The following is a 25,278-nucleotide window of genomic DNA, read 5'->3' as shown; positions in this document are numbered from 1 at the left end:
AATGTAACACCTTTATTCAAGAAGAAGACGACAAAGCAGGAAGCTTTAGGACAGTTATCCTAACATCTGCCACAGGGAAACTGCTAAAATCCATTATTATGGAAATGGATACTTAAGGCATCTTAAAGCCTTCCGGACTTAACATTGAGAATTCTCCAACTTTAGACCATGAACTCTCTCCTCCATTCTCCCCCCCTTTTTATCCCTTTCTTTCAGTGTTCATTTTCAGTTTTTTAAAATCCATTTATTTTTATTTTTATCCCTACCTTGTATCTTTTTTCCTGTCCCTCCACCCCACTCCCACAAAGGCCACCTGTCATTTGTTCATGTTGTTCTTTCCAAAGTGCTTACCCTTGCCCTGCAATTATCATATTCTGCTTTCTGACCTTAATGCCACCATCAGCACTTCCTCTAACCAGTACCACTATCGTTAACACCCCTTTGTCCTTTCATCCATGACATCTCTGGCAGTCTCTCCTTTGGCTCCACCTATCATTGGCCTTCTATCCAGCTTCACCCACTCTAACCTCCTCTAAACAGTATAAATTTCATTACATTTTTACTTCTTTTTAGTTCTGAAGAGTAAAATGGACTCGAAACGTTAACTCTTTTTTATTCTCCACAGTTGCTGTCAGGCCTGAGTTTTTCCAGCATTTTCTGTTCTTGTGTTGAATACTTCTGCTATTTGGGGAGTGTCAGGCCAGGGGGACATAGTTTAAAAATTGGAGCCAGACCTTTCAAGAGTGAAATTAGGAAACACTCCTCCATAGATCTTACCAGGAAGTTTGAGTCTCCCACAGCAGGAATTACAACGATGTTTAGTCCGAAAATTTTTAACTGCATCTTCTCCCAAATTGGCAGGTCCAAATACCATGTCATGTGACCTGAAAAAGAAACACTGTGAAAAAAATCCAGGCACAGAACTCAACTTTATCACACAATGTAGGTAAGGCAGCTGGAAGCTTCAAGTCCGTCTGCAGACTCAAATAAATTATTATGGCTTTTCCCAAGTGGCAAAATGTTCAGTTAGATCATTCAGTAATGAACAAACTGAAGAGGGTTTCCCTTTCAACTGTCTCTTGTTGCAGGCACATAGCAGCATTTCAAGTGGATAAGGCCATAAATCAGCTAATGTAATACTGAGTTTTCTCGCAGCAGATATTGACCAGATGTGTCAAGATATAATGGTGAATCTGTGTAAAGCCTTAGGAAGATCATATTTGGAATATAACACATACTGTCCTCAGTTATGTTTTCTACATAATAAGAGGGATTTTGAGGCAACAGGATGTGATAGATTCATGAGAATGTAGCTTAGTTATGGGGAAATGCAAATATGAAGAAACACTTGGTAAAAAACTAGAGTGGTTTATATTAGAAAAAATAGATCACAGGGAATTTGTTTGGTGTTTAAAATTATGAAGGAATAGGGCAGAGTCAGGGTAACAGGTTCATTTGAGACCTCATGGGTTGATTGTCTTTGTCCTTTTGTGAAACCCCCTGGCTCAGGTAAAGGTCCCATGCTCAGGACTACAAGCCAAGCTCAACAGCAGAACCAGCAAAATTTCAGCAATGATAGTGGAATGGACATGGGCTGCTTACGGGCGGAGGATCCTTCAGGAAGAGGACTTGTATTTACTTTAAGTGCATGAGGAAGGCAACAGGAAACCAACTTTTATTCTTTTCCTTGGTCATATTGCTCATTGAAATTGAAAATGGGAGGCTCTTAGCAACAACTGAAGAGGAAAACACAGGACAACGAGGTGCGGAGAAACGAACAGGGGACCTGCCTTTGGGCAGCTCACTACTACAGGACAGCATAATGAGGAACTTGCATTTTGTAACACCTTTCACAACCTCAGGCAACTCAGTACTTCAAGGCCAATGAAATACTATTGGAATGCAGTCATTGTTATAATGAATGAAAACATGACAAACCAAGTTTTGCACAGCAAGGTCCCACTAACAGCAGTGAAGTAAATGATTAGGTCATCTGTTTCAGTGATGTTTGTTTAGAGAGAACTGTTGGCTAGGACATAGAGAACTGGCCCTGCCCTTTTTTAAAAAAAAAGTGCATGGAATCTTTTACATCCACCTGAGAGAGCGTACAGATCTTTATTAATTTCTCATTTAAAAACCTGCACCTATGACAGTGCAGAACACTCTCAGTACTGCACTGAACTGTTAGCCTAGATTACACACACAAGTCTTGAAGTGGGGGGCTGACGGCTGAATGCACACACTCTGACTCAATAGCAAGTGTTACTGAGCCATAGCTCCTACCCATGTACACAAAGCTTCTAGTGGTTGAGTGGTCTAGATATGAAATTAAATGCAAGTTATTTAGGAGAAAGTAGCAGAAATATTCTTTTTTTAAATACAGAGGGTTGAGAGACTGGAATTCACTACGAGGAGTTAAGTAAAGGAAAGTGAAACCGTGTCAACTTTTAACAATAGTTTAGACCGGGTTTTGTAGAAAGGAAGGAGTGGAATAAAGAAGGGCTGATAGGACAGGATAGGCACGGGATTAAGACTGCTGTGCATGCAGGGATAAACACCAACACTATGATAAAAGCAAAAAACTGCAGATGCTGGAAATCCAAAACAAAATTAAAAATACCTGGAAAAACTCAGCACCAACTCAAACACCAACACTGACTGGTTGGGCTGAGCTGTCCATTTCTGTATTGCCATTATAAGCATTTATAAATTGCTTCAATGTAGAAAAACATTCCAGGGATTTTCACAGAAGAGTGAGGAAAATGATAGTTAAAGAAGTTTGAGAGGTGAGCAAAAACCCAACTGTTTGATCAAGTTTAAGAGGATAGAGAAGTAGGGGGGGGGGAGGGGTTTATGGAGGGAATTCCAATGTGCAATAGCTATCAGTTTGGGCATGGGGTTGGGGGTGGCGTTGGGGGACAGAGTTACAGGAAAGACTGAGGTTTAGAATCAGACGAGATTATGTGGGTGAGGGCAGTAGTGAAGGAAGTTCTAAAGCTAAAGGAAGTTAGGGACAGGAGGGAAATCTCAAAAGAATCTAAACACATGGATAAGAACATTAAATTTAAGGTTTTGGGGGAAACCAGGAGACATTAGAACTCAGCATAAACATGGTGATGGGTTAACTAACAGGGCAGGATAGCATCTGGACAACATATCTTAAGGATGCAGGACAGAAGGCAAACCAGGAGGGTGTTGGAGTTATTGAATTTGGTGGGGCAAAAAAGGGACTGGATGAGGGCTTCAGCAAGTGGCAAACTGAGGTAGGAGCAAAAGCAGGTGATGTTACGTGGCTGGAATCTGAGCTTGGAGTTAAACAGGATGGCAAGCTTTTGAACAGGCCTGGGTTTGGTGGTGTGGGGGGGCGTTGACGACAGTCAGTGGCAAATGTGCACAATGTCTAGGGACTAAAGACAAAGGCTTTGGTCTTCCACTTGTTTAACTGGACAGTGCAATTGTTCATCTAGGACTAGATAGCAAACATGCAGATTGGTAGAAGAGATATTCTGGAAGGGTTAAGACTGGCGGTGGAACCCAGCGGCAGCAACAACCATCTGCACCTTTGGGAGCTGACCCCAACATTTGTTAGGCAGAGGTGGCAAGGCAAGGTCCTTAAGAGAACTAGAGGTGATACTGAGGTGTCAAGCGAAGCTACCATCAGATAGGCAAGAATTAAACCAAGTAAGCACACAGTCTCAGGAGGCTGGATAAGGGGGGGGCGCTGTGTTAAAGGACGGGGTGTCATCAATCTACTTGAAGGTCCATGCCGAGGCAGATGAGATCAGATAACGCACCATCAACAGAAAATGTTGAGACTAGTTAAGGATGTTTTGCTATGATGGGAGGGGAGGAAGGATTCAAACAGAGTTAAATAAATGGGCACCTAGGAGGGAACATCAAGATGTCAGGAGACATGTCTCCTGATGTCCAGTTAAACATGTGGAAGACCAAAGCCTTTGTCTTTAGTCCCTAGACATTGTGCACATTTGCCATTGACTCTCACCCCCCCTCAACCCAGGCCTGTTCAAAAGCTTGCCATCCTGTTTAACTCCAAGCTCAGATTCCAGCCGCGTAACATCACCTGCTTTTGCTCCTACCTCAGTTTGCCACTTGCTGAAGCCCTCATCCAGTCCCTTTTTTGCCCCACCAAATTCAATAACTCCAACACCCTCCTGGTTTGCCTTGAATAATGAGAAGTAGCTAATGAGAACTGAGGGATGAAGCTTTATTTAAAAAAAAGGATTGATCACATCAGTTTTTGAGAGGAAGGGGGCCAGTGCCCAAGGAGGGGGAACTATTTGCAGTATCAGCTAGCATGGGGCTGAGGAGAAAGGTTGGGTGCCCAATGAAGTAATGGGGCAGAAAGTATTAATGAGCTTGAAGAGGGATGTGGCACATGGATCAAGAAACTAGAGAGATGAACTGAGGCTCCCTCAGGGGAGGACTTATTTTTATTATTCACGGGTTCTGGGCTTTGCTGGCTGGGCCAGCATTTATTGCCCATCCCTAGTTGCCCTCGAGGAGGTGATGGTGAGCTGCCTTGAACTGTGGCAGTCCACGTGGTGTAGGTACACCCACAGTGCTGTTAGGAAGAGAGTTCCATGATTTTGACCCAGCAACAGCGAAATATTTCCAAGTCAGGATGGTGAGTGATTTGGAGGGGAACTTCCAGGTAGTGGTGTTCCCACCCATCTGCTGCCCTTGTCTTTCTAGGTGGTAGTGGTCGTAGGTTTTTGAAGGTGCTGTCTAAGGAGCTTTGGTGAATTCCTGCAGTGCACCTTGTAGATGGCACACACTGTCCACCACCATTCATGACTGGATGTGGCAGGACTGCAGAGCTTAGATCTGATCAGTTGGTTGTGGGATTGCTTAGCTCCATCTATCACTTGCTGCTTATGCTGTTTGGCACACAAGTAGCCCTGTTTTATAGCTTCACCAGGTTGACACCTCATTTTTAGGTATGCCTGGTGCTGCTCCTGACATGCCCTCCTGCACTCTTCATTGAGCCAGGGTTGATCCCTGGCTTGATGGTAATGGTAGAGTGGGGGACATGCCAGGCGACGAGGTTACTGATTGTATTCGAGTACAATTCTGCTGCTGCTGGCTCACAGCGCCCCACGGATGCCCAGCCTTGAATCGCTAGATCTGTTTGAAATCTATCCCATTTAACGGTGGTAGTGTCACACAACAAGATGGAGGGTATCCTCAAAGTGAAGGCAGGACTTTGACGATCACACAGTTGTGGATACACTCCTACTGATATCGTCAGCAAATGCAACTGAGGCAGGCAAGTTGGTGAGGATGAGATCAAGTATGTTTTTTGCTTGCCACCTGCCGCAGACCCAGTCTAGCAGCTATGTCATTTAGGACCTGGCCAGCTTGGTCAGTAGTGGTGTTACTGAGTCACTCTTGGTGATGGACATTGAAGTTCCCCACTCAGAGTACATTCTGCACCCTTGCCACCCTCAGTGCTTCCTCCAAGTGGTGTCCAGCGTGGAGGAGCACTGATTCATCAGCTGAGGGAGGGCAGTACGTGGTAATCAACAGGAGGTTTCCTTGCCCATGTTTGACCAGATGCCATGAGACTTCAAGGGGTCCAGAGTCGATGTTGAGGAATTCCGGAGCAACTCCCTCCCAACTATATACCACTGTGTCCCTACCTCTGCTGAGCCTATCCTGCTGATGGGGGAGGGCAAACCCAGGGATGGTGATGGTGGTGTCTAGGATACTATCTGTAAGGTATGATTTCGTGAGGATGTTGCTTGAATAGTCTGTGAGACAGCCTGGCAGGACTGAAACGCTTATTATAGAGCAAGGCTGGAAATCTAGAGATGCCTGATACCACGTGAGAGCAATACAACTTTAACCATCACAAATAAATAAAGGGTAGTAGGCTGATAAATAACTTAAACCGGGAATTCAAGAGAAACTTCTTTGTCCAGAGAGTAGAGAGAATGTGGAACTCTCTACCACATGGTGTAGTTTAGGCAAATAGTGTCAATTCATTTTAGGGGATGCTAGATCAAAACATGCAGGAGGGGGGTTAGGATATGTTGATAGGGTTAGGTGAAGAGTGATTGGAGGCGGTTTGTTGAAACAAACATCAGCATAGGCCAATTGGGCTGAATGGCTTGTGTTTCATAGCCTTGAGATCATTCAAATGGTTGAAATTATACATTTAGCAATAGACACTCAAAACTTCATGGCTTCGCTGCTTTCAGATTAATTCTGACATTTGGAGAAGCAGTATTGATGTTAAGCGGTGATGAGCCACATAATTTATTGACTGACATTGGCTAACCATTATAAATAATCACAATCTGTACAAGTAGTCACAAATCCAGTTGGAGTCAAGACTTCAAAAGTTGACTATTCATTCTATAAAGCAATGCACTGGACTATTCATTCTATAAAGCAATGCACTGGACTATTCATTCTATAAAGCAATGCACTCGACTTTGCCAAAGGGTTACAGGATTTCTTTCAGAAGCATTAATAAAGAGCACAGGCCACAGGTGCCAACTGCGTGCAAGTGACAGCAAGGCACAAAAGAACTCCCATAAATGCAATTAGTATGATTTCCATTGTAATATTTCTTGAAATGACCAATGTATTTACATGTGGACAAAGAATGGACTGTGTTATATAATTTAATAAGCTAAACATCCCTGCTCTCAATTTAAGGTACTGTAGATTTATTAAAGCAGTTAAAACACAGAACTTTCAGGTCTGACACTAAGTTGGTTCTTTGGAAATACAATGGAGCTGGCACTTAGTGGCATTAATACTGCTTCAAGTCAAAGTATCGAGTGTCCAGGATGCATCATGTGATTTGAGCAATTATATCCTGGGCAGTGATAATATTGCAAACCATAATTTAATTAATGTTGTAATTTTCAGAATAAGGAATAGAAGCTAATATAAAGCATTGAGGCTGGCACTGATGCCCCTGTTATATCAGCTGCTTGCTTAACATTCCAATTACAAGCCCAGAATATACAATACGCTTATGTAATATATGCTTACTACATAATCAAGCTCCTTTGCTCAGTGAGATCGCTAAAATTCAATAATCTAATAGCAAAGATGTTAGCTACATAAACATGCTCAACTGACTTCATTATCATTCTAATTTCAGTTGAGCACAGGAGACATGGATTCAGCCCATCAGCTTGCGCTATTTCTTTGAAAGAGTTATCCAATTAATCCCACTACTCTGCTCTTTTCTCTTGGCTTGTAATTTTGTCCCCTCTCTTGATCGTTACTATTGAATCTGCTTCTACTAGCCTTTCAGGATGTATCCCAATCATGCCAATTTGCTGTGCAAAAAAAGATGTTTCATGTCATCTCCAGTTCTTTTACTAATTACCCTGAATTTGCATCCTTTGATTACTGATTCTTATATCACTGGGAATAATTTCTCCTTCGTTACCCTATCAAAGCCATTCATGACTTTAAACAACTTTCAAAGATGTTATTAATTTTCGCTGCTGACGACAACCTCAACTTCTCCAGATAAAGTCTGTCATCCTTGGTACCATTCTAATAAATCTCTTCTGCATCCTCTCAAAGGCTTTGACATCCTTTCCACAGTGTGGTGCTTAGAATTGAAAACAGTATTCCACCTAGTTCTAACCAGTGTTTTATTGAGGCTTGTTGTGCAAATTGCATTCCAACTAAAACAAAAACAGAATTACCTGGAAAAACTCAGCAGGTCTGGCAGCATCGGCGGAGAAGAAAAGAGTTGACGTTTCGAGTCCTCATGACCCTTCGATGCTGCCAGACCTGCTGAGTTTTTCCAGGTAATTCTGTTTTTGTTTTTGTTTTGGATTTCCAGCATCCGCAGTTTTTTTGTTTTTATCTTTGCATTCCAACTAGTCTACTCGTCGTGAAGGATAAGGAAACTAAGTTATGCCCAGTGCTGGCAGGTCATATTCCGACCTTCAAACTCATTTTATTTTTTAAAACAGGACACAAAAAGCCTGGAAAAGATGGCCTCCCAAGGTCACCTGACTTATGTGCATTAGAACCACTCCCCTGACTCGAGAGGGAAAAAGAACATTCCCGACTGATTTAGGCAAGATGGTTTTCTAGAGCAGTGCGTTGAGGAACCAATTATGGAATGGGCTCTTTTAGATCTAGTATTGTGCAATGAAGCGCTAAATAATAATCTTGTTGTAAAGGAGCCTTTAGAAAAAAAGTGACCATATGATGATAGAATTTCACATTGCTTGAAATTGATGTAGTTTAATCAAAGATGAGGGTCTTAATCTAAACTAAGGAAACAAAGATGATGAGAGGCAAACTGGCTCTGGTGGACAACAGTTAACAGCTAACTGTTAAACAACTAATATAGTTTACAACAAAAATACATTCTTTTAATGCACAAAAACCCAGCAAGGAAAGGCCATAGGATGTAGCAGCAGACATAGGCCATTTGGCCCTAGTCTGCTCCACCATTCAATTAGATCATGGCTGATCTGATAATCCTCAACTGCGCTTTCCTCCCTTTTCTCCATAACCCTCAATTCCCTTACTGATTAAAGATCTGTCTATCTCTGTTCCAAACATTGCTAATTTGAAAAAAAGTCAAGGTTTGTATCAGGTCAAAGGAAAAGGAATATAAAGTTGGCAAAAAAATTGGTAAGCCTGAGAATTGGGAACATTTTAGAATTCTGTAAAGGAGGACCAAGAAAAAGATTAAGAATGGGAAAACAGAATGAGAGTAAACTAACAAGAAACAAAAACAGACTGTAAAAGCTTCTATAGCTATGTAAAAGAAAAGATGAGCAAAGACAAATGTGGTTCTATTACAAGCAAAGTCAGGGGAATTTATAATGGGGAATAAGAAAATGGCAGAGAAGCTAAATAAATACTGTTTTACAGTTTTTACAAAGGAAAATGCTAAAAACCTCTCAGAAATAATGGCGCATCAAGGGACTTGTTTAGATGAGGAACTACAAGATATTATTAGTTAAAAAAACGTAGTAGAGAAATTGATGGGATTTAAAAGTAGATAACCCCCCCTGGACCTGATGATCTACATTCCAGAGTACTAAAAGCGGTGGCTGTGTTGGTGGTCATCTTTCAAAATCCTATAGACTCGGAATGGTCCATGCAGATTGGAAGGTGGCAAATGTAACTACAGATGTGTTAGCGTGACATCAGTAGTAGAGAACATGCCAGAATCTATAATAATGGATGTGATAACAGGACACTTAGAAAATAATGGTAGGATTGGGCACAGTAAACATGAATTTATGAAAGGGAAATTACGTTTAACAAACCTGAGGCTTATTTGAAGATGTAACTCGCAGAATAGGTAATGGGGATTTTCAGAAAGCTTTTGATAAGAGGTTAGTAAACAAAATTAAAGCACATGGGATTGGGGGTAATATACTGGAATGGATAAAAAAAACTGGTTAATGGACAGAAAACAGTAGGAATAAATTGATCGGCTGTGGCTAGTGGGGTACCTCAAGGACCAGTGCTTGGGCCCCAGCTGTTCACAATTTATATGAATGATTGGATGTGGGGATTAAATGTAATATTTCCAAGTTTGCAGATGACAAAACTAGGTGGAAGTCTGAATTGTGAGGAGGTTGCAAAGAAGTTTCAAGGGGATTTGGAGAGGCTGAGTGGGCAAAAATTTGGCAGATGGAATATGGTGTGGAGAAATGAGAGGTTATCCACCTTGGTAGTAAAAACAGAATTATAAAGTATTTTTTAAATGGCGAGAGGCTGGAAAGCATTGAACCTCAAAGGGACTTGGGTGTTATTGTTCATGAGTCACTGAAATCTAACATGCAGGTACATCAAGCAGTTAAGAAATCAACTGTTATGTTGGTCTTTATTACAAGAGGATTTAAGTACAGGAGTTAAAACGTCTTACTGCAATTCTATAGAACCTTGGTGAGACCGCACCTGGAGTATTGTGTGCAGTTTTGGTTTCCTTACCTAAGGAAAGATACACTTGTCATAGCGTACAAAGGTTTGTTAAATTAATTCCTGGAATGGAAGGATTGTCCTATGAGAAAAGATGAAATAAACTGCCTTTATTCTGAGGAGTTTAGAAGAATGAGAGGTGATCTCATTCAAATATAGAAAATTCTTACAGGGTTCAACAGGGTAGATGCAGGAAAGATGTTTCCCTTGGGTGGGGGATTGGAACCAGTGGACAGGGTCTCAGAATAAGGAGCTGAGATGAGGAGAAAGTTCTTGATGCAGAGGGTGGTGAATCTCTGAAATTTTCTGCCCTAGAGGGCTGTGGAGGCTCAGTCATTGAGTATGTTCAAGACTGAGATCGATAGATTTCTACATATTAAAAACATCAAGGGATACTGCAGGAGAGTGGTGTTGAATAGAAGATCAGCCATGATGTCACTGAATGGCAGAGCAGACTTGAAGGCTCAATGGCCTATTCCTGCACTATTTATGTTCTTATGAGTCAATGCCCTCCTCTGAAACCAATCAAAAGGATATCACCTGATTTGAATTGGTCATCCTAAAACAAAGACACTGTCTCAAACTCTGAGGTGTTAACCCACACCACAGGATGTGAGAGAAACATGAACGCCCCATCTTATTTGGGGAAACACTTTTGAACTTGAGAAAAGCTACATGGAGGTAGCCATGTTGCCTTTGTCTGTTTGAAAGATCAGCCAGGAGCTGTTTGTAGTTAGTTCCACTGAAGCCATCAAACCTTGAATTCAGACTCAAAGTAAACTGCAAGACATCAGACAGCCAGAGTATGTAACCTTTTCCAGTTAAAGTTCACCTGAGAACCAACCTCCTAGAAATTAGACTACAAGAAACCTCAACCTGCTGTGAGCCCTTTGCTTTACAAGATCCTCCCTACAACTTTAAAGCACCCAAGAAACTACAGGCCTGACACATGGGACACCAGAGTATGTAAACCAGATACTGAGATAACTGTAATCTGTGTCCATGACCATTATCTGTAACAAATCTGTGTGAGAGAGAGAGAATGAGTGTGTCTGCCATTGCGTTTAACTCAGGATATGTATGTGTGTGTGTGTGTGTGTGTGTGTGTGTGTGTGTGTGTGTGTGTGTGTGTGTGTGTGTGTGTGTGTGTGTGAGTAAATAGCTTTCTTCATTTTTAAACTTAAGCTTGCTGCTGAATTATTTAATTGGAATACACACTCCAAGGGTAAGAAAAGGCACAGCTCTTTCCACACAAAAACTGTTCATGGGCAGCAAGAGAACAAATACATTGTCCATAACAACTAACATAGTCAATGACCTTTGATACAGAGTACTGCACTCTATGCCAACTACTAGTTGAGGAAGGCAGGAAGATCACATGTAGGCTAATATTTACCGTTTCTCCTCAGACTTTATTACTGAAGGATCAGTCAAGTTTTCCCCGACACCTACAAAAGGAAAGGTACAAAGTTATATTATCTTTGAATTATGAAAGAGGAAAAGTATCTGGACTTCTGCAATCAGACTCCAAAGGCTGCTGCAGTCTCTGTGGCCACAACCTGCACTTTTGCGCACTTAAGCATATAAAATATTTGAGTAGATATAAGTTCCCTTTTTTGGAACTAAGACATCAGGTTGTGTGATGATCAGTGGAAGAGGAATGATTCTTCAGCCTAAACATTGCTTACTTTTCAGTGTTTAAACATCAAGAGGAGAGGCAGGAGTTTGTGTTTAAAACATCGAGAGGAGAGCAGACCCACATGAGAAGGGAGCAGTGGCGGGAGATAAAAACCGGTGGCAGGGAGCCCCTTCAACCTGTTTCTACCTGTCAGGGCCGAAGTGTGACGTCAAAAGAAAGCAGGTAGGTGATTGGCGGGTATCTCTTCCATGTCTCTTTTGATTGGCCAAGTGGTTTAAGTCAGGGAGATGTTATTGCAGCTGAACAGTACGGTTAAGAAATTCAATTTGAAAATAATTAACATCCAAATTAATTAATTAAATAGAATAGAGATGGCTGGGAAGGTGAAGTGTTGCAGCTGTAGAATGTGGGAGCTGGTGGACGCTGGCGCGATCCACGGTGACATTTGCAGCAAGTGTTGGCTCCACAAGGAACTTCAGCTCAGAGTTAATGAGCTGGGGTCTGAGTTGCAAACACTGTGACACATCAGGGAGGGGGAGAGTTACCTGGACACTGTTTCAGGAGACAGACATACCCCTTAATTACATCAGATTTGGACCATGGTCAGGGACAGGAGGGTGTGACTGTGAGTGAGGCTGGTCTGGGGATCAGCAGTCAGCTTTGGAAGAGCCTCAGCCAGTGCCCTTGTCCAATAGGTACGAGGTTCTTGTTCCCGGAATGGGCGAGTGCACAGACTGCAGGGAGAATGAGCGAACTGACCACAGCACCGTGGTACAGAATGTCATTCAAGCGGGGCGGGGTGGGGGTGGGGTGAGGGGGGCAGAAAAGAGAAATGTAGTAGTAATAGTGGATAGCATAGTAAGGGGAATAGATACTGTTCTCTGCAGCAAAGACGGAGTCCCGAAGGCTGTGTTGCCTACCTGGTGCCAAAGTTTAAGGACATCTCTTCTGGGCTGGAGAGGAACTTGGAGTGGGAGGGGGAAGGATCCAGTTGCCATGGTCCACGTGGGTACCAATGACATAAGTAGGACTAGGAAAGAGGTTCTGCCGAGAGACTACGAGCAGCTCGGGGCTAAATTAAAAAGCAGAATCACAAATGTGATAATCTCTGGATTACTACCGGAGCCACGTGCAAATTGGCGTAGGATAAATAAGATTAGAGAGGTAAATGTGTGGCTGAAAGACTGGTGTGGGAGAAATGGGTTCCGATTCATGGGGCACTGGCACCAGTACTGGAGAAGGACAGACATGTTTCATTGGGACAGGCTTCATTTGAACCATGTTGGGACCAGTGTCCTGGCGAATCATATAACTAGGGCTGGTGATAGGACTTTAAACTAATTAGTGGGGGGGGGTGGGTTCAATTGAAGGGAAGTTTAAATAATCAAAAAGAAACAAGAACACGAAGGAGCAGAGGTGCAGCATATTGAAGAGCAAATGAAAATGAAGTGTGACAAGAAGGGGCAGAAAATATAAGCAGAAGAGTGCAGCAGAAATTAGAACCAGAATAAGTAATAATGGTAAAAAGTCAAAGCTCAAGGCTCTTTATCTGAATGCACACAACATTTGTAACAAGATAGATGAGTTGATGGCACAAATGCCTGGATGACTGCAGCTCCCACAGCACTCAAGAAGCTTGACACCATCAGGACAAAGCAGCCCACTTGATTGGCACCACATCCAAAAACATTTACCTCCTCCACCACCAACGCACAGTAGCAGCAGTGTGTACCATCTACAAGATGCACTGCAGGAATTCACCAAGGTTCCATCTACAGCATATTCCAAAACCACAACCACTACCATCTAGAAGGACAAGGTCAGCAGATAGATGGGAACACCACCGCCTGGAAGTCCCCTCCAAGTCACTCACCATCCTGACTTAGAAATATATCACCATTCCTACGCTGTCCTTGGGTCAAAACCTTGGAATCCCCTTCCCAACAGCAGTGTGGGTGTACCTACACCACATGGACTGCAGCAATTCAGCTCACCACCACCTTCAAGAGCAACCAGGGATGGGCAATAAATGCCAGCTAGCAAAATCCACATCCCATGGATGAATAAAAAAATAGAAATAAATGAATATGACTTGATAGCTACTACAGAGACATGGTTAGAAGATGTCCAAGACTGGGAACTCAATATTCAAGGGTGTTCAACGTTATAGAAAAATAGGCAAAATGGAAAAGGAGATGGGGTAGCTTTGTTAATAAAGGAAGGTATCAGTGCAGTGGTGAGTAGCGATATAGGCACAATACATCGTGATATGGAATAAATTTGGGTGGAAACAAGGAAAAGGAAGGGGAAGAAGTCACGGGTGGGAATCGTCTGTAGGCCCCCGAAGAGTTGCCTTACCCTAGGACAAAGTATAAATCGGGAAACAATGGAGGTGTGTGAGAAGGGTGCTACAATTGTCATGGGTGATTTTAATCTGCATATTGACTGGACAAATCAGATTGGCAGGGGTAACATGGAAGAAGAATTTGTAGAGTGCATCAGGGATTGTTTCTTAGAGCAACACATTGAAAACCTATCCGGGAACAGGGCATTTTAGATATAGTAATGTGTAATGAGGTAGGATTAATAAGAGATATTGTAGTTAAGGATACTCTAGGGGATAGCGATCACAACAAGGTAGAATTTCAAACTCGGGTCTCAAGCCAGTCTCCTCAACTTAAATAAGGGCAATTACAGAGGTATGAAGAAAGAGTTGTCTAAAGCAAACAGAGAAAATAGACTAAGGAGAAGGTTAACGGATGAGCAGTGGCAGACATTAAGATATTTCATGACACTCAGCAAAAATTTATCCTGGTCAAAAAGGGCTCTATGAGAAGGATAAACCCGTGGTTAACAAATGTGGTCAAGGAGAGTATCCAATCAAAAACTAAGGCATACAAAACAGCGAAAACTAATGGTAGGCCAGGGGATTGGGAAATTTTTTATAAGGAACCTGCATTGGATGACTTAAAGCTAATAAAGAAAGAGAAAATGAATTATGAAAATAAATGGGAAAGAAATATAAAAACAAACAGCAAGAGCTTCTACGTGTATATAAAAAAGAGTGTGGCTAAAGTGAGTGTGGGATCCTTGGAGGATGGAACTGGAATTGACAGCAGGGAACAGGGAAATGGCAGATAATTTAAACCAATATTTTGCATTGGTCTTAATGGTGGAGGACACTATAAACATCCCAAAGATATCAGGATAAGCAAGGAGCTAATGGGAGGAAAGATCTTATAACAGTCTCTATCGCAAGGGACAAAGTATTTGACAAATTAACGGGACTAAGGGTCGACAAATCGCCAGGACCTGATGGACTGCATCCAAGAGTTTTAAAGGAAGTGGCTACAGAGATAGGGGAGGCATTGGTCGAAATATTCCAGAACTTACTGGATTCTGGGAGGGTCCCCGTGGCTTGGAAAACTGCTAATGTGATGTCAAGAAGGAAGGGAGACAAAAAGCAGGAAACTATAGGCCAATCAGCCTAACATCTTGGGAAAATGCTAGAGTCCATTATTAAGGAAGAAATAGCAGGACATTTAGAAAAGCTTAACGCAATCAAACAGAGTCAACATGGTTTTGTGAAAGGGAAATCATGTTTGACAAATTTGCTAGAGTTCTTTGAGGATTTAACAAGCAGAGTTGATAAAGGGGAACCGGTAGATGTAGTGTATTTGGATTTCCAGAAGGCATTTGATAAGGTGCCACATAAAAGGATATTGTACAAGATAGGAGCTCACGGTATTAGGGGTAATGTATTAGTGTGGATTGAGGATTGGTTAACACACAGAAGACAGTCGGGATTAATTGATCTTTTTCAGGTTTGAAAGATGTAACTAGTGGAGTACCACAAGGATCTGTCCTAGGGCCTCAATTATTTATTATCTCTATTAATGACTTGGAGGAGGCGGCAGAGTGTAATGTATCCAAATTTGCTGATGACACAAAAATAGGCGAGAGGGCATGTTGTGATGAGGGCATAAGGAATCTGCATGGGGATATAGATAGGTTGAGTGAGTGGGCAAAGACATGGCAGATGGAATTTAATGTAGGAAAGGTGAGAGGTCATGCACTTTGGTTGGAAGAATCAAAAGGCAGATTATTTAAATGCAGAGAGACTTCAAAAGTGCAGCACAGAGGGATATGGGCGTTCTTGTGCATGAAACAAAAAGTTAGCATGCAGGTGTAGCAAGTAACTAAAGCGGCAAATTGAATTTTGGCCTGTATTGCTAGGGGGTTGGAGTTTAAAAATAAGGAAGTCTTGTTACAACTGTACAGGATGTTGGTGAGGCCTCACCTGGCGTACTGTGTATAATTTTGGTTCCCATATTTAAGGGTATACTGGCATTGCAGGCAGTTCAAGAGAGATTCACTAGGCTGATTCCTGGGATGAAGGAGTTGACTTATCAAGAATGGCTAAACAGGTTAGGCCTTTATTCATTCGAGTTTAAAAGAATGAGGGGTGATTTTATTGAAATGTGCAAGGTTTTGAGAGGGCTCGATAGGGCAGATGTTGAGAAGATGTTTCCACTAGTGAGGGAATCTCAAACTAGGGGACATAGTTGCAGAATAAGAGGACACTCTGTTAAACCTGAGATGAGAAGGAATTTCTCCTCTCGGAGGGTAGTGAATGCCTGGAATTCTCTATCCCAGAGAGCTGTGGAGGCTAGATCAAAGTATTTAAAGAGGAGGTAGATAGATGTTTTGAAATATCAGGGAGTTGAGGGCTATGAGGAGCTGGCACGAGAGGAGTTGAGGCCTGGGGTAGATCAGCCATGATCTTATTGAATGTCGGGACAGGCTTAAGGGGCTGAATGGCCTAATCCTGCTCCTATTTCTTATATTCTTATGTGCTCCAGGGATCCAAATTTCTGGACAGGATCCATGCAGTATTCTCTCTATATCTCTTGATTTTCTGCCTTTTCTGTCAATAACCCTATAGGGAAGCATTGTTTTAATTCTAGGTGGTTTTCTCAACTGTGGATGTTGGCAATTTAGTGGAATATTCCAATTTCTACACTTTACCATCCATCCCAGCAAAGTGTTTGAAGTTTGCTGCTCCCACTTGCAATGTACCTAGTGCAATTCCCAAATTCAAAGATTAAGCCATGAGGAACAAATTTAGAACGTACAGTATTTGTTTAAAAACAAATATCAAAAGTACACATCTTGCAATGAATTGATACAAGAATGCCTCACTTTAACAGAGGTTACATGCACTCACCCTGCAGGTCCAGAACCAACAGTTCACCTCTAGTATATTCATAGGTCCAGTGACTAAAGGCAAGCATGGTCTCCTCCAGCATGTTGTTTGGACGGATCTCATCTCCACTGTTATGATTGAATTTCCGGAACTCTCCAGTCATACACTCCTCAATTGCAAACCATTGGCTTGCTGAGTGGCAGTACAGAAGGAACACTTCCAGAAACCTGAGGTTAAAATGGATGTTCAGTATACGGGTATAGAGACCAGACAATTTCACAATGATTCATAATTTTGCAGCCAAATTCGAAATAAACCGAATTAGAATTTACAAAGGCTGAATTATTTTGTGACAATTTTCTTTTCCTCCCACAAAAGGTAGACATTACAGTTCATAAACAGTCTTTGTCATGTTGAGCATCATGCAGAATGCCTTTTATTGCCACCCTTGAGCACCTTGGGATGTTTTATAGCGTTAAAGGACTATATGAATACAAGTTGTTTGAAATTCTCTTATTCTAGGTGAGTTTGTCCATTCAGCAGAGGGACATTCTTCTGTCAGGGGCAAAGTAATAGAGTATGACTAATGTCATTCTTGCAACTTCAGCAATCTCAGAAGAGAGTGCAGTTACATAGATCTTACTTTGGAAATAATACTGGGATTGCAAATAGCTGATGACTGCATTGGATAAGATGATATTTCTGCTGCTGAAGACACAAGGAACCAAGATCAAAAACCATCCATTTGCACTAGTTGAAGATTCAGTTCCGAAATACCAGAGTTAAGACTTTTCAGAGTGTTGCGATATTTTTCTCTGAAGATAATTGCACCCATATTTTAACCATTGAACATATGGTAATTAGTGAAAAGCAATTTTGGTTAATTCAATGCTGTGGTCTTAGCATTTGCTCTAATGTGTCCAACCTGTGCTTCAATTAATTACATGGAAAATAAAAAGCAAACTTTTTTTTAATATATATTCAGTCATGGGATGTGGGAGTCGCTGGCTAGGCCAGCATTTGTTGCCCATCACCAACTGCCCTTGAGAAGGTGGTGGTGAGCTGCCTTCTTGAACCACTGCAGTGAAGTGTAGGTAAATCCACAGTGCTATTAGGGAGGGTGTTCCAGGATATTGACCCAGCAATAGTGAAGGAACTACGATATGTAGTCAGGATGGTGAGTGGCTTGGAGGGGAAATTCCAGGTCGTGTTGTTCCCATGTGTCTGCTGCCCTTGTTCTTCTAGGTGGTAGAAGTCGTGGATTTGGAAGGTGCTGTCAAAGGAACCCTGGTGAGTTCCTGCAGTGCATCTTGTAGATGGTACACACTGCTGCTACTGTGCATTGGTGATGGAGGGAGTGGGTGTTTGAGGATGGGGTGCTAATCAAGTGGGCTGCTTTGTCCTTGATGGTGTCAAGTTTCTTGAGTGTTGTTGGAGCTGCACTCATCCAGGCAAGTGGGGAGTATTCCATCACACTCCTTACTTGTGCCTTGTAGACAGTGGACAGGCTTTGGGGAATCAGGAGGTGAGTTAGTCACGGCAGGATTCCTAGCCTCTGATCTGCTCTTGTAGCTACAGTATTTATATGGTTAGTCCAGTTCAATTTCTGGTCAATGGTAGCCCCCAGGATATTGATAGGAGATTCAGCGATCGTAATGCCAATGAATGTCAAGGGGAGATGGTTACATTTTTTCTTGCTGGAGATGGTCATTGCCTGGCACTTGTGTGGCATGAATGTTTCTTGCCACTTGTCAGCCCACGCCTGGATATTGTCCAGGTCTTGCTGAATTTGGACATGGATTGCTTCAGTATCTGAGAAGTCACAAATGGTGCTGAACATTGTGCAATCATCAGCGAGCATCCCCACTTCTGACCTTATGATGGAAGGAAGGTCATTGAGGAAGCAGCTGAAGATGGTAGGGCTGAGGTCACTACCCTGAGGAATTGGAATGGAGATGATTAAAGGAATAGTGAAAAAAATTAAAACATGTGTTTTGGGAATCTAGATTAGGCATGTATATTTTTAGATTGATTTGTAACTTCAGCAAGCGTGCAAGTTCACTCTACAGCACTAATTGATTCCTAAGGCACAAAGCTACAGGCAATTGACATCAAAATGTCATCTTCAGATGAAACAAGGTTAGAGGTCAGGTGGCAATTGGACCAGAGGGCACAGATATCATCAATTAATCATTTCAATGATAAATTCCTATATCCACATTGATTATGACAACTACATCCGCAAACTTTTTACACAGTAATTATGGTCTTCCAATACTAGTACTGTTGTCCTGGACTAGGAGGTCTTGTGGCGCAGTGGGTAGTGTCCCTGTCTCAGAGCCAGAAGCTCTGGGTTCAAGTCCCACTCTAGGAATTGATGATCAAGGAAGTGGGTTCATAATGTGGCCAAACAGGCTGAGTATGAACTTGTAAATCCTTCCAGCATTGTAAAAGTGCACGTTGCTACAGCCTTGGACTCCTGGGGATGCCAGCTGAGTAGACAGCTGGTGCGGGATCAGATTGATGCCCCAGCATGGGGTTTGATCCCTGTTCTGGCTGGGGTTGATTAAAGACCCACCCCCTTGCCCTGCCCATGGTGGAGATAGTGGTGCTGCAGATTTGCCTTCAGGAAAAGAACTCAAGTAGTGGCAGTCCCAGGCTAGGGAGAAATTTGGATTTATTTATAGTGGAAATTTATAGTCCCCCTTTTTATAAATTATACATCTTAGAATGGAAAAAGTAGGCAGGAAGTACATTCAAGAGTTTTATATATATATTTTATAGACAGTGACTCAATTATTCCTCCCTACCTTGGAGAATATGGAATGGTCTTTGGTTTCATTTGATTGAAGGCAAAAGCAAGTTTCTGTGCTGCCCTCTGCTGCTGTATCTCCTGGGAATGAGACACCAATTAGAATCATGTCTAGTAACTTCCAAACCACAGAGCATCGTCTACAAGTTGAAATATACTGGAGCTTACACTCAAATCAACAGTAGTCATTGCTGAATTTTGATATTTGGGTTGGCTCTGGGAATGTAGAGTCTCATGTATTAATGTCCACTTTTAGTCAGACAGATGACCAATAACTGAAGATTCTAAATCTGATAGGTAACAAATCGTAAAGCATTCATGACTATTGGGCAGCTATTTTTGCAGTTCTACAACTGACATTCCAATAAACGGCTTAACTCCCAGCCACTGCTACAAATTAACGGAAAATTGCATTTTAAGACCAAGCAGTAACTATGCACAATTTAAGCCTAACACCTTTAAATGTACAATCCCACAACTGGACACTGAAATAATTTAAATGAAAAAATAAAGTAATTAAGAAACACAATGCAAGACTACCACATCACATCAATAGTTTTTTTTAAAAAACTAGTATGGCAAGCACTTTATCTCTCTGGAAGTGTTCTTATTATTGTGGCTTTTATTTGGCATGTATTGTGATGTTAATCTGTATCACATTGTCAGCAACTCACAGGTACTCCCAGGTCTTTGGGAAGGTTGGGGGGGTGGTACAATAATGGTGGGAGAGATGTGGCAGGGGAACAGGTAGATTTTTTTGGTATTTTCAGCTCATACTGGCACACACCATCATTCCAGTAATAAAACTAAGCCCAAGAGTTACATTGCTATATTGACCCCCATCAAGAAAACAATTTTAAATAAAACATGGCATCAGTTCCATTAGTTAATTCTAATTTTCAAACCGTCCAGGTGGGATTTGAACTCATTCAGTTTTTCTCCACTGGTGCTGCCAGACCGGGTTTTACCAGCATTTTGTGTTTTTATGGAATCATTTCTGTTTGTCATCCTCTTTTCCCAGCTGAGGTTAGCAGAGTCAAGATTCATTGAAGCTGTGCTTCTGGAGCTAGTAAATAGGATTCTGTTTGAAGCAGAGCAAGGCAGCACGCATGGGAGTGCTTAGTTTGTTGCCTTTTTAGCTCTGGGGGTGTGACTACTTCAACACCAAAAATAAGTCAGCATTTATTATTGTAACTGTGAATTTTGTTATGCTGCTTATACTGGTTAGAACAGACTATTCTGTTTATTTAAACAGAAAAAGTGTGAAATCTGTTCTCTATGCTTGGTCACATGCACACTAGCTATAACACTTTCTACACCAAGGTGTAGAACACTATGCATGCTGGCACATCAACATAAAATATTTAGAAGCAGCACTGCATATGAAGTGAACGGACTTATGGGTCTATCCCAAGACATACTTTTTGACATGTAGTCAATGTTGCTAAGTACATGCCACTCAATATATGTGCACAGCAGGATGTCACAAACAGCAATGAGATAAATTACCAGATAATCTGTTTTGCTGATACTGATTGAAGGACAAATGTTGGCCAGGACACCTAACCCCATTTCAAAGAGTGCCATAGGATCTTTTACATTCAGAGGCAGCCTGGGCCCTGTTTTAATGTCACATCCGAAAGACAGTACCTCAAAGTTCAGCACTCCCTCTGTAGTGCACTGAAGTGTCCGCCTAGAAAGATCCTGGAGTGAAGCTTGAACATAGCCCTCTGACTCCAATGTGACAGGCTACCTTTGGGCCAAGGGCAACACTTGTAACAGCCTCATTGATGGCAGCCTGGTTGGTCTGCTTCAAATCTCATCAGTAAGTGCCATTGTCATCAGCCACAGCCTAAAATGTCAATTTTGCCTTAGTTGCTGATATAAACTCTGTGCACAGATAGCTACTTGCCTGCCACATCATTAAACATTTCAGAAGCATCCATGTCAACAGCAATTTAACAGTTCTACAGGCTGCCTGACAGTTATAAACACCAATGTTTTAATTTGTTCCAGTGATATGTATTCCTTAAAAGGTGATTTTTTTGGAATCTATGCAGGATACTACACTGAACTCAATACAGCCTTAGCAATTTTCTTTAAAAGGATTCTAAACTAGATGCTACATTGTTACAAAAACAGAAAATGCTAGAAAACTCAGTTGGTCTGACAGCATCTGTGGAGAGAAAAAGACAGTTAATGTTTAGAGTTCAATTAACTAATGGAACTGATGCCATGTTTTATTTAAAATTGTTTTCTTGATAGGATCAATATAGCAATGTAACTCTTGGGTGAAGCTTTATTACTGGAATGATGGCGTGTGCCAGTGTGAGCTGAAAATACCAAAAAAAAACTACTTCTTTCCGTTAACCTTTTTTCTCTCCACAGATGCTGTCAGACCTGCTGAGTTTTTCCAGGTATTTTTGTTTTTGTTTCAGATTTCCAGCATCCGCAGTATTTTGCTTTTATCTTAGTGCTATATTGTTATTTCTTTTCTAATTACTTGCTTACATTGACATTTATTTGTAATTATTTGCATACACAGTCCACCACCCATGTGGAATGTGGAGTTGAGGCTACAATCAAATCAGCCATGATCTTATTTAATGGCAGAGCAGGCCAAGTGGCCTACTCCTGCTTCTAATGTGTATGTTCACCAATGAGCAGTTGCACTGGCCAAACAGGAAAAGTGAACTTTGCCAAGTCCAGAACCACAAGCACTGTTTCCACACCAACAATGTGTCCCCCCCATCATGTAACAGATCTTTTTGCACTCACATTGGACTGATTAGCCATCTTTAAACAAATGGCACCTGGAACTTAACTCTATAAATTCAGTTGATGTTATGGTCATCTTCAACCACAAAGGACAAACACATGATAATATGTTGGTTTTGCCATGTTTGGCAGGATCACATTTTCCCTTGGTTGCTACCTTTAAGATTGTGTGGCCAAATTTTCAATTAACATCTAAAGAAAACATGCTCCAAATTCAAAGTGTAATCAGTATGATCCTTATTTTGAATATACCACACAGTTGATCAGATTCATGTTTAAAAAATCTTTGCCCTTTTCAAATGATTTTTCTGCAAAACTAGGTGATAGAAGTTATAATCAATCTTAGTCGTTCCCAATGGACTACACAAAACTGTCCCAAACAGCAGTAACTAGCAATCCCATTCCAAATAGCAACAGGGAAAAGAAAGGATCGCACGGTGAGAGAGGGTAATCTTTCAGAGTTGGGCTGAGTACAAAGAGCTTTGCTCTGTGGATTATGCCTGACTTGTGAATGCTTGACACAACACTAACATTGTGCACTTGAAGGAGGTTTGATTTCCCAGCACTGATATCCCTTGTCAATATCCAAGACTTGCATGTTGTTAGAACTCATTTTATTCAACCATATTTTCCAGTAACAAACTGGAAACTGAATGAGAAGTTAAATTGCTTATATGTTTGAATATATGTTCATCTCCCACCTAGGTACAGAATACGCCAGAAGGAAGCACTAAACACACAACACCAGAATTTTTTTTTGGTGCCCTTCTTCCAACAAACATTTTCAAACAAACTGAGGTCTGCAACTGCTCCAAATTCCCCAAATGAAAAATTGCAATTATAAAATATTGATCCAAAGAGGACATTTTCAATTGGTAAAGGATCAGGCCAGCTATTTTTTCTGTAAACAAACAGTCCCTGGGCATTGTAAATCTTATTTACAGCAAGGGGTATAAAACCAGGAGGAAAAATCAGCAGCACTGTCTGTTAAGAACTACAACCAACTCCCTGAAGAATTGAGTATTTCAGTGTGAATAAAACATAAATATATATCTTGAAGAGTGATGAGCATTTACCTTCAAGCACAGATGTAACACGGTATCTTCCTTGTAGATTCTCTTCCATGTGTTCACGACTTCAGGAAGAAAAGACTTCACAATATACAGCTGTCCTGGTTTTAGTATATCGAACTCAGACCACGTGCACTCCACTTTTAAGGCTCGTCGCAATCCCCCTCCCATTTCTTCTTTGCTTAAGAACTCAATCTTGGCACATCGCCCTTGTTGTGACCAGGAAGACATGCTATTGTTCAGACTGATTGGTGAGCTCTCCTCTAGCCTATATATAGTCACAGGTTCACCTTCAACACAAGAAAAACAAAGTACAAGAAAGTTCAAAATAGGTCCACAATGGAAAAGGAAAGCAGGTGATACCGCTGCGAAAAGGTTATCTCCTCTATTTTATGTCATCATTTGCCTGAGCTTTCTTTATATGTTCCTTCTAAACTGTAAATATATTACACATCATTACTTCCGTGTTGAAACCAACAAATTCTCAGTAAAATAAAAGCAAAATACAGCAGATGCTGCAGACCTGAAATAAAAACTGGAAGTGCTGGAAAAACTCAGCTGGACTGGCAGCATCTGTCAAGAGAGTAACTGAGTTAACGCTTCAAAGTCTAAAGCAGAGACATATTGGGCTCTGAAGCATTAACTGTGTTAACTCTCTTGACAGATGCTGCCAGTCCAGCTGAGTTTTTCCAGAGAGTAACAGAGTCCAATATGTCTCTGCTTCCAAAGAACTCACATCTCTTACTCTCTCCACAGATGCTGCCAGTCCTGCTGAGTTTTTCCAGCATGTCTAATTTTTATTTAGGAATTCTCAGTCCCCTACTAAAACACATTTTCCCAAGGATCCCAAATCTGAGCATTCCTTACATTCCTTCCAGCAACTTGCTGGCTTTTGAACTCCAGCTTGGCATCAACTAATCTTTGCTCTCTTTCTCCTATTCTTTCTAGCCTTGATGATATAACAACATATGGACCAGATGCAGGAGTAGACCATATAGCTCCTTCAGCCTGCCCTGCCATCCAAAAAGTGCGTGGCTGATATGCCAACTCCGCTTTCACATCCTATCTCCATGACCCTCTATTCCCTTAGTGCCCAAAAATCTAATTCAAGTCGAGTAAAGAGGATAATAGATTAATGTGTAGCTAGACACAAGGTGCAGGAGGGAAGGCTTCAGATTCTTAGGACAGACATTGCAACCTGCTCTCTGGCAGGTGGGATTTACTCAAGATGGGTGGGTTGCATCTGAACAGAGCTGGGACCAGTATTCTTGTAGGCAGGTTAACCAGTCCAGTGAGGGAAGATTTAAATTAATTCAGTACAGGGTAGGCAACAAGATGTAGTGCTAAATCATGCAACCAAGATGTACAAGAGGACTATTAGAAATAATATAGAACTAACCCACTGGGAATATGATATAGTGGTGATAACAAAGGCCTGGCTTAAAAAAGAGGGGTGCTGGATGTATTCCTCAGTACAAGGCATTCAGCAAAGGCAGGAAAAGAGAGAGTAAAGGTTGCAGTTTTGATTCAAAAAATTATTACAGTGCTAAGACGACAGTGTCCTCAAGGGACCAAAGACAGAATCTCTATGGCTGGAATTAAGAAACAATAAAAGTGCCATAACCCTATGGTGTATTTTATAGACCAAATATTGGGCAGGAGATAGAGGAGCAGATTTGCAAAGACTGGTTGACTGATGGTTTAGGAACTGTACTTCAGACATTCCATCCCACTCTTTCTCCTCATAGGTCAACTCGCTAAACCCAGGAATCAACCTAGTGAATCTCTGTTGCACCCTCTTTTCTATTTTTCCTACTAGAGTCGATAA

At 41.5% G+C, this 25,278-nt stretch overlaps 1 protein-coding gene across 5 annotated transcripts in view; it reads right to left on the bottom strand.

Moving 5' to 3' along the window:
* trpm7 (transient receptor potential cation channel, subfamily M, member 7) overlaps positions 1 to 25,278 on the bottom strand; it is a 137,883-nt gene that overhangs the window by 3,092 nt on the left and 109,513 nt on the right. For all 5 annotated transcript variants that reach the window (XM_041174948.1, XM_041174949.1, XM_041174951.1 and 2 more), the window contains 5 exons: positions 23,457 to 23,740; positions 19,601 to 19,683; positions 16,812 to 17,017; positions 11,342 to 11,393; positions 778 to 884 (listed from right to left, as the gene is read on the bottom strand). In XM_041174948.1, the coding sequence (XP_041030882.1) occupies positions 778 to 884; positions 11,342 to 11,393; positions 16,812 to 17,017; positions 19,601 to 19,683; positions 23,457 to 23,740 (732 nt within the window). The remainder of the gene's footprint in view (positions 1 to 777; positions 885 to 11,341; positions 11,394 to 16,811; positions 17,018 to 19,600; positions 19,684 to 23,456; positions 23,741 to 25,278) is intronic.

Source organism: Carcharodon carcharias, chromosome 26 (genome assembly GCF_017639515.1).
Source record: "Carcharodon carcharias isolate sCarCar2 chromosome 26, sCarCar2.pri, whole genome shotgun sequence".
NCBI classification, from domain to species: Eukaryota; Metazoa; Chordata; class Chondrichthyes; order Lamniformes; family Lamnidae; genus Carcharodon; species Carcharodon carcharias.
Note: the sequence above shows the minus strand (reverse complement) of the source record. Positions and strands in the feature narration are given on the sequence as shown.